Genomic DNA, 13,565 nt, shown 5'->3' with positions numbered 1-13,565 from the left:
CTTCTCTTTTATTTTTATACTGTCCTTGACTTCCCTTGTCAGCCACAGGTACCTCTTACTCCCCTTTGAATCTTTCTTCCTCTTTGGGATGAACTGATCCTGCACCTTCTATATTATTCCCAGAAATACCTGCCATTGCTGTTCCACCGTCTTCCCTGCCAGGGTCTCTTTCCAGTCAACTCTGGCCAGCTCCTCTCTCATGCCTCCATAGTCCCCTTTGCTCAACTGTAATACTGCCACTTCCGATTTTCCCTTCTCCCTCTCAAATTGTAGATTAAAACTTATCATATTATGATCACTGCCTCCTAATGGCTCTTTTACATTGAGTTCCCTTTATCAAAACCGGTTCATTACACAACACTAAATCCAGAATTGCCTTCTCCCTGGTCTGCTCCAGTACAAGCTGCTCTAAGAATCCATCTCGGAGGCACTCCACAAACTCCCTTTCGTGGGGTCCAGTACCAACCTGATTTTCCCAGTCTACCTGCATGTTGAAATAACCCATAACCACCGTAGCATTACATTTGCGACATGCCAATTTTAGCTCTTCATTCAACTTGCACCCTGTACGCAGGCTATGTGAAAAGAATCAAAGGATGCACAACAGAACATGAAATAGTAGAATTTAAGGGGTGAGGGGGAGCTAAGTTCACAGGTTGTTAAGAGATAATATTGGAGCCAAGGAAGGCGCTGGTTGAGATGAATATCCTGGATGGTTAGTGCTAGTGGCAAGGATTTGGTGGCTACCAGAGGAAGCTTTGTGAATGTCTTGCCATGCAGCGATGAAGTGCGGAAGAGGATTTCAATCGGAGATTAGAAAGTAAATATCAAGCAATGGTGAAGATGTGAAACAGAGCATGGGCTAAATGAAGGAAACAGCAAGGAATTGTTAGGCCGCATGAACTATTCATGGTATACAAGGACTCAAATGACAAATAACAGCAATCGAGGAGGTGGAAAAGCTATTCAGGAGACAGAAAAGCCGGAAAACTCCAGGATCGGACAATGTTTCCCCCTCCACCCTCAAGCTCTGTGCTGAACAACTGGCACCAGTCTACACAGACATTTTCAATCGGTCCCTGCAAACCTGCACTGTCCCTGCCTGCTTCAAAGTCTCTACTATTGTCCCTGTACCCCAAAAGACAAGGATCACTGGTCTTAATGACTACAGGCCTGTCACACTGACCTCTGTAATCATGAAGACCCTTGAAAGACTTGGCCCAGCTGAAAAATATCACAAACCCCCTGCTGGACCCCCTGCAGTTTACATACCGGGCCAATAGATCGGTGGATGACGCAGTCAACCTAGGCCTGCACTTCATCCTCCAGCACCTAGACCGCCAGGGGACCTATGCAAGGATTTTGTTTGTGGATTTTAGCTCTGCATTCAACACCATTGTGCCAGAGCTACTACACTCCAAACTCTCCCGCTACTACACTCCAAACTCTCCCAGCTGACTGACCCCTCTGTCAGTGAATCATCAACTTCCTGACAGACAGGAAGCAGCATGTGAGGCTGGGAAAGCACATCTCGGACCCGCAGACCCTCAGCATAGGAGCACCGCAAGGCTGCGTACTTTCCCCTCTCCTTTACTCTCTCTACACCAACGACTGCACCTCCACAGACCCCTCTGTCAAGCTCCTCAAGTTTGCGGATGACACAACCCTGATTGGACTGATCCAGGATGGGGAGGAATCTGCCTACAGACAGGAAGTGACACAGCTGGCATCCTGGTGCCATCGCAACAACCTAGAGCTCAATGATCTTAAGACAGTGGAATTGATTATAGACTTTAGGAGAGCTCCCCCTCCCCTCACTCACCAACAACAACACCACAGTCACATCTGTGGAGTCATTTAAGTTCCTTAAATGATCCAGTTTTATACTGGCATCATAGAGTCTGTCCTCACCTTCTCCATCATGGTCTGGTTTGGCTCAGCCACCAAGCACGACATCCGGAGACTGCAGCACATCGTTCGATCAGCTGAGAAGGTTGTTGGCTGCAACCTTCCCCCCATTTACGAACTCTACACTGCAAGGACCAGGAAGCGAGCGGGCAAGATCATCTCTGACCCCTCTCACCCTGGCCACAAACTCTTTGAAGCACTTCCCTCTGGAAGGCGACTCCAGACTGTCAAAGCAGCCACAGCCAGACATAAAAACAGCTTTTGTTCCACGAGTAGTAGCTCTACTCAACAACCAAAAGTCTGTAGCCTCCTTTTGCTCTGGTATTTTATTTCATTCTTCACATGTTTAAATTATAATGTTTTATTTTTAATTGTTTACTGTATATCGTGTTGTTACTTGCGAGCAAAGCACCAAGGCAAATTCCTTGTATGTAGACATACTTGGCTAATAAAATGTATTAAATTCAAATTCAAGTCAATTCAATAAATAACACCATATGCCAAGTCCTCCGTTCAGCCTTCAGAACGAGAAGCAAGTAGTAAAGTTAGTTAAGATACCAAAGAGTAACCATATACAACACCACCTTGAATAATTCCAAGTCTTCAATTGATGAGCAGATGAACATGTTGAATGGCCAACAACCCATGTTTGTATCCTCTCTGACAAGACTGCCAACTAAGAATGAAGTGCATCCTGGGAATTCTGCCCCACTGCTTCATTTGCTCACAATAATCCAATTCCTACTCACCAATTGTGGTGGTCCAGAAAACACACATTTGGGAACCCCAGTGTCCTTCAATGTTAGAATCAAACCTGGAGAAAACATGTTTAAAAAGACGGCATTAGTCCTTGCAGTAGTTGGAAGCAAAGGATGCCTACTGATTTTGTCTGTTCCCAGATCAAGAGATTCAAGATTCAAGATAGCTTTATTTGTCATCCAATATTGGACGAAATTCAGTCACCCACAGTCCAACAATAAAAGCATTAAATAAGCATTAAAATTACACAACCCCAAAAAAAACCCAAAACACAGTCCAACAATAAAAGCATTAAATAGGCATTCAAATTACACAACCCCAAAAACCCCCAAAACACAGTCCAACAATAAAAGCATTAAATAGGCATTCAAATTACACAACCCCAAAACCCCCAAAAACACAGTCCAACAATAAAAGCATTAAATAGGCATTCAAATTACCCAACCCCAAAAACACACAAAAAAGAAACATCCATCACAGTGAGTCTCCCCCAGTCCTCTCTCTCCTCACTGTGATGGAAGGCCACAATGTCTTTCCCTTCTCCTGCTGTCCTCGCCCGCAGTCAGGTTGTTGTGGTTGCAGGCCGCACCGGACGGTCCACAGCGGGCCAAGCCCAAGGCGAGTCGCAGCCGCTCCCGCAGCCTCCGAAGACGGCCGGCTCCGCCGATGATAAGTCCGATCCGGGGCGGGCGAACACGCTGCTGCTGCTGCTCGTCGGGGCGGTCGTGGCTCCCGACATTGAAGCCCCCGCTCAGCAGAGAAATATCCCGCGGCATATCTTAGGCCGCGCCGGACGGTGAAATGTCCTCGACCCAAGCCCCGCGATCCGGGGCGGGCGAACCCGCTGCCGCTGCCGGAGCTCCCGATGTCGGCATCCACGCGGCCCGAGCCTAAGGCAAGTCGCAGCCGCTCCCGCAGCCTCCGAAGACGGCCGGCTCCGGTGATGGTAAGTCCGATCCGCGGGCTCTGCGAACCAGAGCCCTGGAGGCCGACAGCTCCAGGAGTTGGGCCAATGGTAGGCCGCAGCAGGAACGGAGACACCACCCAGAAAACAAAGGTCGGGTCTCCGTTCGGAAGGGACACATATTTACAATTTTACAGTTCCCCCCCTCCCCCCCACATACACACATAGTACACAAACACAAAAACACCACATCACAACTACAATTAAGACAAAAAAAACAACAAAAACACAAAGACAAATGGACCGCAGGTGAGCCGCAGCTGCTAGGGCAGCGCCGCCTACAACACAAGCTTAAGCTAAGCAAATTACTTAGATGGAATCAATCCCACTCAGGACAACTCAGAAAGGCTTTTTAAAAGGGGTTTTTTTAAGCGATACAGCGCGGAAACAGGCCCTTCGACCCACCGAGTCCACGCCAACACTCGGGATAATTTCACATTTAGAAACATAGAAAGTAGGTGCAGGAGGAGGCCATTTGGCCCATCGAGCTAGCGTAATCACGGCTGATCATCTACAATCAGTAACCTGTGCCTGCCTTCTCCCCATATCCCCTGATTCCACTAGCCTCAGAGCTCTATCTAACTCTCTTTTAAATTCATCCAGTGAATTGGCCTCCACTGCCTTCTGTGGCAGAGGGAATTCCACAAATTCACAACTCTCTGGGTGAAAAAGTTTCTTCTGACCTCAGTTTTAAACGGCCTCCCCTTTATTCTTAGACTGTGTCCCCTGGTTCTTTACACCGTCTATTAACCTACAAACTCTGCGTCTTTGGAGTGTGGGAGAAAACCTAATTTCTCAGAGAAAACCCACGCAGGTCACTGGGAGAACGTACAAACTCCGTACAGACAAGCACACGTAGTCAGGATCAAACCCGGGTCTCCGGCGCTGTAAGGCGGTAGCTCTACCACTGCGCCACCGTGTGTATAAAAAGTTATGCACACAATAAATGAACAAAACAGTGAAGTCTTCACCCACACAACCACCCGATTTCCTTGTTACAGCACAGGAGCCTCATGGCTAATGGAATCAAGGGATATGGGGAGAAAGCCACAGGGAGAACGGGGTACTGATTGTGGATGATCAGCCATGATCATATTGAATGGCGGTGCAGGCTCGAATGGCCTACTCCTGCACCTATTTTCTATGGTTCTATACATTTCCATTGTACTCCTCTGGATTGGCACACCAGAGGACCTGGCCCTGAAGTAATTTGGCACAAACAATTCAGCTTTCTGAAACATCTTCTCAATCCTGGTGTCAAAGTCATCAAGGCAGTTGCTAGAAATCAAAATTCGTAAATCCCTTTCCTTTCAAACAAAAATCTTGCCACTCAAATTCAAAATGAATTCTTACAGAACGTCCAATTTCCTACCAGACAATCCTCCAACATGGCTCCAACTCATCCTGGTCACAAACACATTGTCGAGACGGGAAATCTTTAGCCTGTAAGTGAGGACAAAATTATTTTGTAAATAATTCGTCACTCGTTCTCAAATACAGTGATGTTTGCGCCAAGTGTTTGATCAGACCAAGAGAGAGTCAGTCAGCGCTCCTTACTTGTGTTCCTGCATCAGTCTCTGCGTCCCTTCACCACAGTTGAAGAGGTATCTGCAATGCAAGCACAGATCACAATGGTCACTGGAGCCAAAGTTGCCTTAATGCACCTTGATAATTATCAATCATAACTCTCCATCAGTAAAAATAAATTGGCGGCATAAAAACGTTCAATCGCTCCAAGTAAAAAGTAAATTGATTTCCTTGAAAACACCAGGGTAGAATCATGTCACAGCCTCCTTTATGCTTCAATAAGTTTGAAAAACAGCACCAGTTTCTGCATCCTTTAACAAAAGTAATAAACAATAGACAATAGGTGCAGTAGGCCATTCGGCCCTTCGAGCCAGCACCACCATTCAATGTGATCATGGCTGATCATTCTCAATCAGTACCCCGTTCCTGCCTTCTCCCCATACCCCCTGACTCCGCTATCCTTAAGAGCTGTACCGAGCTCTCTCTTGAATGCATTCAGAGAATTGGCCTCCACTGCCTTCCGAGGCAGTGAATTCCACAGATTTACAACTCTCTGACTGAAAAAGTTTTTCCTCATCTCCGTTCTAAATGGCCTACCCCTTATTCTTAAACTGTGGCCTCTGGTTCTGGACTCCCCCAACACTGGGAACATGTTTCCTGCCGCTAACGTGTCCAACCCCTTAATAATCTTATATGTTTCAATAAGATCCCCTCTCATCCTTCTACAGAACGTCCAATTTTGTCCGTGGTAAGTACACCACTGACATCCAGTGGCAGTTCAGCTGCATGCACCCATTCTCCCAGCAGAATTCACAACGTAGTTTTTCACTCCAGCATGCTGTTATTCATGTCTTTGGCAATGCATCTTATTTCTGTTATCTTGCCATAAATTTGTAATGAGCCTTTGAAATGGGTTACAGCCTCGCCAGTTTATAAATGCTGGATCAGCAAGATGTTCCCATCCAAGGTTGTGTGTATTTCCTCTGGGATTCTGATGCACCCGGCAAGCCCACTGGCAAAAGTACCTGCGCTACTCTCAAATCTGACTATTGTCAGCTAACTACACATACAAATGTCTCTTTTTTTTTTGATTTTGGGACATCAGGGAAATATAAAAAACTCAACCTCGCTGCCATCCATCGGCCCAGGCAGAGTGCAATATGCACCACACTTGTGCAGTTAGAATCAGGCGAGTCTCATGCATGAGAAATCACTCAATTCGAATTTTGGTTATGGGCCATTCTTAGTCACATGTGTGACCAAAAATGTGAAAAATTGTGGAACACATCTCTTCTAATTCTGAAAGCATTGCAGACAGGTATATTGTTTTGTACTGTTTATATGACTTATATATGTCAAAGTTTATCAAGTGAATTTTTTATGTTATGCTGACAATGTTTGTTTAGGGTCAGAGGTCAAATATGACTGGTCATGTGTGTGACCACCCGAGGTCACACATGTGACTAAAAATGGCCCTAATGCAGAAGCGTGTGACGTGCATACACACGGGTGTTGCCAGAACGAGAGGGTCTGAGCTATCGGGAGAGGTTAAGCAGACTGGGGATTTATCTAACTTTAAGCTTTTTAAGACTTCCAGCATCACCTCTTCTGTAAAGTGGAATTTCTTCAACACTTTGCTATTAACCACCAAGTCCCTTGCATTTATGTCTTTATGGTAAATGCAGATAATAAATATTTACCACCTCACTCACCCCCCCCCCCCCCCCCCCCGTCAACTATGCCAGTTCCTCCTATACCATCAAAATTGCCCTTGCCCCAATGTACATAGAAGATAGAATGATACAGCACAAGAGCAGGCCCTTCGGCCCACGATGTCTGTGCTGAAGATGACGTCAAGACCTATTCTTGTCGACCTGCACTAAATCCATATCGCTCTACATCCTGCACAGCCATTTGCTGAACAAGAAGTCTCTTTAATACAATGATCGTGTCTGCCTCAAACACCACCCCTGGCAGTCGGTTCCAGATACCCAAGGCCTACAAACTTGCCCAACACATCTCCTTTAAACTTTACCCCCCCTCACCTTAAAGCTACATGCTCTTGTATTTATTATTTCTATCCTGAGAAAAAGAGTCGGTTTGTCTATGCCTCTCATAATTTTATACACCTCTATCATGTCTCCCCTCAACCTCCGGTGCGCCAGAGAAAACAATCCGTGACAATAATAAACTACACGAAACTGAAGGGAATCCACATTGGTCAGGAAATGGTGTTTGGTAAACTGTTGGGACTGAAGACAGATAAATCCCCAGGGCCTGATGGTCTGCATCACAGAGTACTCAAGTAGGTGGCCCTAGAAATTGTGGATGCATTGGTGTTCATTTTCCAATATTCTCTCGACTCAGGATCAGTTCCTGTGGACTGGAGGGTAGCCAATGCAACTACATTGGTGTGAGTGGCTTTTTAATAGACATTCGTGGATAGTCCATCTCCTGTGATGAAGGGGCGATATCAAGAACGGGGAAGGAGGTGTCGCAGATGGTTGGACAGGTGTTGTACCTCCTGCGGTTTCAGGGGAAGGTGCCCGGGGAGGGGGTGGTTTAGGTGGGAAGGGATGAGTTAACCAGGAAGTTGCGGTTATACCTCCTCCCTCGACTCTGTCCAGGAACCCCGACAGTCCTTTCAGGTTAGGCAGAGGTTCACTTGCACCTCCTCCAACCTCATCTACTGTATCCGTTGCTCAAGATGTGGACTCTTATACATCGGCGAGACCAAACGTAGACTGGGTGATCGTTTCACTGAACACCTTCGCTCAGTCCGCCTGCACCTACCTGATCTCCTGATTGCCACCACTTTAATTCTCCTTCCCATTCCCCCACTGACCGTTCTGTCCTAACTCTCCTCCATTGTCAGAGTGAAGTTAATCGCAAATTGGAGGAACAGCATCTCATATTTCTCTTCGGCACCTTACAGCCCAGTGGTATGACATTGATTTCTCTAACTTCATGTAATCCCTGCACTCCCTCCCTACCTCTCCATCCGTCCCCACCCAAGTCAACCAGTTGACAATGGCCTGTTTCCTTGATTATCATTACTTTTTTGCATTTCTTTCATTCATTGTTCTTTTTCTCTCCACATCACTGTCTATAACTCTCGTTTCCCCTTCCCTCGACTGGTCTGAAGAAGGGCCTCAACCCGAAACGTCACCCATTCCTTCTCTCCAGCGATGCTGCCTGTCCTGCTGAGTTACTCCAGCACTTTGTGTCTAACTACAGTCACCTGCCCTGCTTTATATTTCAAGAGAAGTTCAGGTTGTGTCCCTACTCTAGTTAGGCTATTTATTTATTTATTTATTTATTTAGTGAGAATATTTTTCTTAACACACTTGTGTAGAAAGGAACTGCAGGTGCTGGTTTACACCAAAGATAGACACAAAATGCTGTAGTAATTCAGCAGGTCAGGCAGCATCTCAGCAGAAAGGAAATAGGTGACTTATCGGGTGGAGACCCTTCTTCAGACTGAGAGTCATGGAAGAAGGAAACTAGAGGTATGCTAAGGTACAGAACAAATCAGGGCCTGCACTGATGACTCAAGAAAGGTGAAGCCCACAATGATCCATTGTTGGCAGTGGAAGAGGTGATAATGAAGGAAACAGTGTAACTAGCAAGACGACTGATGGGGGAGTGTCGGGGAGAGAGGGCAGGCAATGGCTATTGAAAATTAGAGAAATCAATATTCATATTGCTGAGGTGTAAACTGTCTAAGCAAAATATGAGGTGCTATTCCTCCAAATAGCACGTGGCCTCACTCTGACAGTGGCAGAGGCCCAGGACAGAGAACTCAGTACAGGAATGGGAAGGGGATTTGAAATGTTTGGCAAATGGGAGATCGAGTGGGCCAAGGCGGACTGAGCGGAGGTGTTCAGCGAAACGAACGCCCAGTCCGCGTTTGGTCTCGCCGATGTATAGGAGTCCACACCGAGAACAGCGGATACAGTAGATGAGGTTGGAGGAGGTGCAAGTGAACCTCTGCCTCACCTGAAAGGACTGTTAGGGTCCTTGGATGGAGTCGAGGGAGGAGGTAAAGGGACAGGTGCTGCATCTCCTGTGGTTGCGGGGGAAAGTTCCTGGGGAGGGGGTGGTTTGGATGGGAAGGGACAAGTGAACCAGGGATTTGTAAACACACTTAACAAATTTGATGGAGATATTCAAAATTATTAAGGATTGTATTAAACAGAAAGCATTTTCAATAGTCGGAAGGCTGGTAACACAAAAGTATAAAAGCTAACTCTGACCAATTCTGAAAACGTGACCAAAATGTATTGAACATACTCAGTCCCATTGTTCAGGTTATTAACTTTTCATTGGAACCAGTTCTTTATCCGCAGAAACTGCCCGACGTACTGAATATTTCCATCATAACCAGTTCAGAAAATTATAAGCAAAAACAAAATCAGCAGATCAGGCAGAATCTGTGTAAAGAGAAACAGTTAACATTTTAAGACAAGTTTCAATGAAGGGTCTGGACCTGAAATGATGTCTGTCCTTTTCAATTCACAAAATGCTGGAGTAACTCAGCAGGTCAGGCAGCATCTCAGGAGAGAAGGAATGGGTGATGTTTCGGGTCGAGACCCTTCTTCAAACTCTTTTTGTTGCTTTTGGTAAGTTTTAAAAGTTTGTGTCAATGTTCTCTGGTTTGTTTTATGTGGGGGTTGGGGTCGCGGGGAAACTTTTTTCCAATCTCTTACTCGCTGCAGATGCGATTGTTTTCCGGATCGTATCCCCGGTCGCTCTGCGGCCTAACATCACGGAGCTGGAAGTCTTACCCGGGACTGACCTTGAGTCCCCGCGGGGGCGTGGACTGAGCGGGCGATCCCTTGCCTGGGATCGATGCTCCAACGCGGCCTGTGGACTTAACATCAAGGAGCTCGCAGTCTCGGGTTGAGACCGGTCAGGAGCTCCAAGCTACACAAGGTTTGACTAGCCCCGACCTCGGGTCAGATTGCCGGCATGGGGGAGCTGAGATCCCCCCCACTCCCGATGCAGGAACTTGATCGCCCCAACGAGGAAGGACCGCCGCCAGCTAAGGGAGTCAAGATCGTCCCGTCAACGGAAGGTTAGAGGCTCCCGACCGCTGGAGGACAAAGAAGGAAGAGATTGAACTTTTTTCGTCTTCCATCAGTGAGGAATGTGGAGGAGTCACTGTGGAGGATGTTCACGTTAAAATGTATTTTGTGTGTCCTGTTGCTTTTTATTGTTGACTGTATGGCAAATGAAGTTCCTCACGTGTTGCAAAACATACTTGGCTAATAAAGTATTATTGTGATTGTGATGACTATGTCACTTTGTTCATAAATGCTCACTGATCACTGGAATTTAGAAGGAAGAGAGGGGATCTCATAGAAATGTATACAATTATAAAAGGACTGGACAAGCTAGATGCAGGAAAATTTTCCCTAATGTTGGAGGAGCCCAGAACCAGGGGCCACAGTCTAAGAATAAAGGGGAGGCTATTTAAAACTGAGATGAGAAAAAAAAATGTCACCCGGAGAGTTGTGCATTTGTGGAATTCTGTGCCACAGAAGGCAGTAAAGGCCAATTCACTGGACGAATTTAAAAGAAAGTTAGATAGAGCTCTGGGGGCTAGTGGAATCGAGGTATATGGGGAGAAGGCAGGCAGAGGTTATTGATTGTGGATGATCAGCCATGATCACAATGAATGGCGGTGCAGGCTCGAAGGGCCAAATGGCCTCCTCCTGCACCTATATTCTATGTTTCTATGTTGCCACACACAAATAGGAGGAACAGCACCTCATATTCCACTTGGGCAGCTTACAGCCCAGCGGTATGGATAATGATTGTTCTAACTTCAAGTAACCCTTGCTTTCCCTCTCTCTCTGTTCCCCCCCGTTAATTTTACTGTTTGTATTCCTTCGTTATCACCGTGTCATCAGCCAACAATGGATCATTGTGGACTCCACCTTTCTTTCCTCTGCTTTGTTTTGCACCTCCCCTTACCTCTAGTGTCCTCCACCCTGACTCTCAGTCTGAAGAAGGGCCTCCACCCGAAACGTCACCTATTTCTTTTCACCAGACATGTTGCCTGAACCGCTGAGTTACTCCAGCATTTTGAGTCTCCAGCACTCTGGTGTAAACCACCAACTGCAGTTCCTTCACACACATTTCTTTTAAAGAGATGGATATAAAAATGTGTAGTCCCGAATCCATCACTAAATTAAGCAACTATAATTGATAGACTTCCAGAAACCAATCAAGAAATCATTGGCTAAACCATAACACCACCCTCTAAACACTACAATACTGACTGCACTTCAAGAAAAATACATTTGCTGGCTGTAAGGTGATCTAAAAAAATGTGAAAAGTATTGTGTAGGAAAAAACTACAGATGCTGGTTTAAATCAAAGGTAGACACAAAATGCTGGAATAACTCAGCGGGACAGGCAACATCTCTGGGGAGAAGGAATGGGCAACGTTTCGGATGACGACCCTTCTTCAGATGCTGCCTGTCCCGCTGAACACCTCCGTTCAGTCCACCTTAACCTACCTGATCTCCCAGTTGCTCAGTACTTTAACTCCCCTCCCCATTCCCACACTGACCTTTCTGTCCTGGGCCTCCTCCATTGACAGAGTGAGGCCCAGCACAAATTGGAGGAACAGCACCTCATATTTCTCCTGGGCAGCTTACACATATTACAGTGGTATGAACATTGACTTCTCTAACTTCAGGTCGAGGTCAAGACCCTTCTTCAGACTGATGCCAGGGGAGTGGTCGGCACAGAGATAGAATGTAGTCGGAGACAGTGAGACTGGTGGGAGAACAGGGAAGGGGGAGGGGATGGAGAGAGAGGGAAAGCAAGGGCTACTTGAAGTTAGAGAAGTCAATGTTCATACCACTGGGGTGTAAGCCCACTCCTCTGACATCACATCAGTCTGAAGAAGGGTCTCGACCCGAAACGTCACCCATTCCTTCTCTCCAGAGATGCTGCCTGACCTGCTGAGTTACTCCAGCATTTTGTGTCTACCATTCTTATTGCCATTCAGACCCCCTAGATCAGAAGAAGGGTCTCGACCCGAAACGTCACCGATTCCTTCTCTCCAGAGATGCTGCCTGTCCCGCTGAGTTACTCCAACATCTTGTGTCCAAACATATATTGGCAAGGAAGGGAACTGGCCAGGTTTGTGCAGAACACATGGCGATGCAGACACGAGGCGAACATGGTTGAAGGAGGATTAACACAGGAAGAGTTGGCCATTGCAAGTCCTTGCAGGGGATGGTCTACCTGTTGTACTCGGAGAAGACGTAGAGGGAGGCGCCGCCGTCCCTGCTGCCCGCGCCCACCACCTGCAGGTACACAGTGGCGGGTCCGTGCACGTCCCCAAGGCCGTGCTTCCTCTTCTCCCTGGACTTCAGGTGTCGCAGCGTGTCCCGGGGGGGCTTGTCCCGCCTGCGATGGCCGGCCGGCCGCAGCGACGTGTCCGTGCTCATGTCCATGGCCATGTCCATGCTGAGGCTGAGGGGCCCGTGCCGCGGGCTGCAACCCCACAGGTACAGGCAGCGCCGCGTCCACACGGACACGGACACAGACACAGCCTGCAATAGGCCGCGGCCCGGGGACATCCAGCCCCCCCCCTCACTGCCCCTCACACACCCGCTCTCACACCTCACACCGCCTGCAGGCCGCGGCCCGGGGACATCCAGCCCCCCCCCCCTCACTGCCCCTCACACACCCGCTCTCACACCTCACACCGCCTACAGGCCGCGGACATCCAGCCGCTCCCCCCCCTCACCTGCTCCCACACACCTCACACCGCTCCCTCACACACCCACCCGCCCAGAGCCTGCAGGCCGCCGTCACACCACACACACACACGCCGCTCTCTCTCTCTCCCCGTGCCCGGCGCGGCCCACAGTGCCGGCAAGTTCCGTCGCTGCTTCTGACAACTTCTGGTGCTACCCGTGAAGCCCCGCCCCGCCCCTCCCCTCCCCGCCCCTCCCCGCCCCGCCCCGCCCCGCCCCTCCCCGCCCCTCCCCTCCCCGCCCCGCCCCGCCCCGCCCCGCCCCTCCCCTCCCCGCCCCGCCCCTCCCCTCCCCTCCCCGCCCCGCCCCTCCCCTCCCCTCCCCGCCCCGCCCCACCCCTCCCCCCACACAAGGCTGCAGTTCCACTGATTGCCAGCAAGTGGAGCTATTTGCAGCAGCTGTGCTCCGTGGTGCCACCAGTAGGATTTTAAACAGTACTGCAGTTGTTAGTGATCTGGAATGTGTTGTTGCTGAAGTGTAGGAGGAGACTGACTGCAGAAGCTGACTTAAACCGAAGATAGACCCAAAATGCTGGAGTAACTCAGCGGGAATGAAAGATATGCATCTGTTCTATATCCTATCCCCCCCCATCCGGACCAAACTCAGATCCTGGGGGGACAGGGCTT

At 48.3% G+C, this 13,565-nt stretch overlaps 1 protein-coding gene across 2 annotated transcripts in view; it reads right to left on the bottom strand.

The window, feature by feature from the left end:
* elac2 (elaC ribonuclease Z 2) overlaps positions 1–12,773 on the bottom strand; it is a 77,017-nt gene extending 64,244 nt beyond the window's left edge. For both annotated transcript variants that reach the window (XM_078400935.1, XM_078400936.1), the window contains exons 1-4: positions 12,422–12,773; positions 5,189–5,239; positions 5,004–5,074; positions 2,658–2,722 (exon numbers count right to left, since the gene is read on the bottom strand). In XM_078400935.1, coding sequence (XP_078257061.1) covers positions 2,658–2,722; positions 5,004–5,074; positions 5,189–5,239; positions 12,422–12,759 — 525 coding nt within the window. In that variant the 5' untranslated portion in view covers positions 12,760–12,773. The remainder of the gene's footprint in view (positions 1–2,657; positions 2,723–5,003; positions 5,075–5,188; positions 5,240–12,421) is intronic.
* Positions 12,774–13,565: the final 792 nt, after the last annotated feature.

This window comes from Rhinoraja longicauda, chromosome 6 (genome assembly GCF_053455715.1).
Source record: "Rhinoraja longicauda isolate Sanriku21f chromosome 6, sRhiLon1.1, whole genome shotgun sequence".
Taxonomy (NCBI): domain Eukaryota; kingdom Metazoa; phylum Chordata; class Chondrichthyes; order Rajiformes; family Arhynchobatidae; genus Rhinoraja; species Rhinoraja longicauda.
Note: the sequence above shows the minus strand (reverse complement) of the source record. Positions and strands in the feature narration are given on the sequence as shown.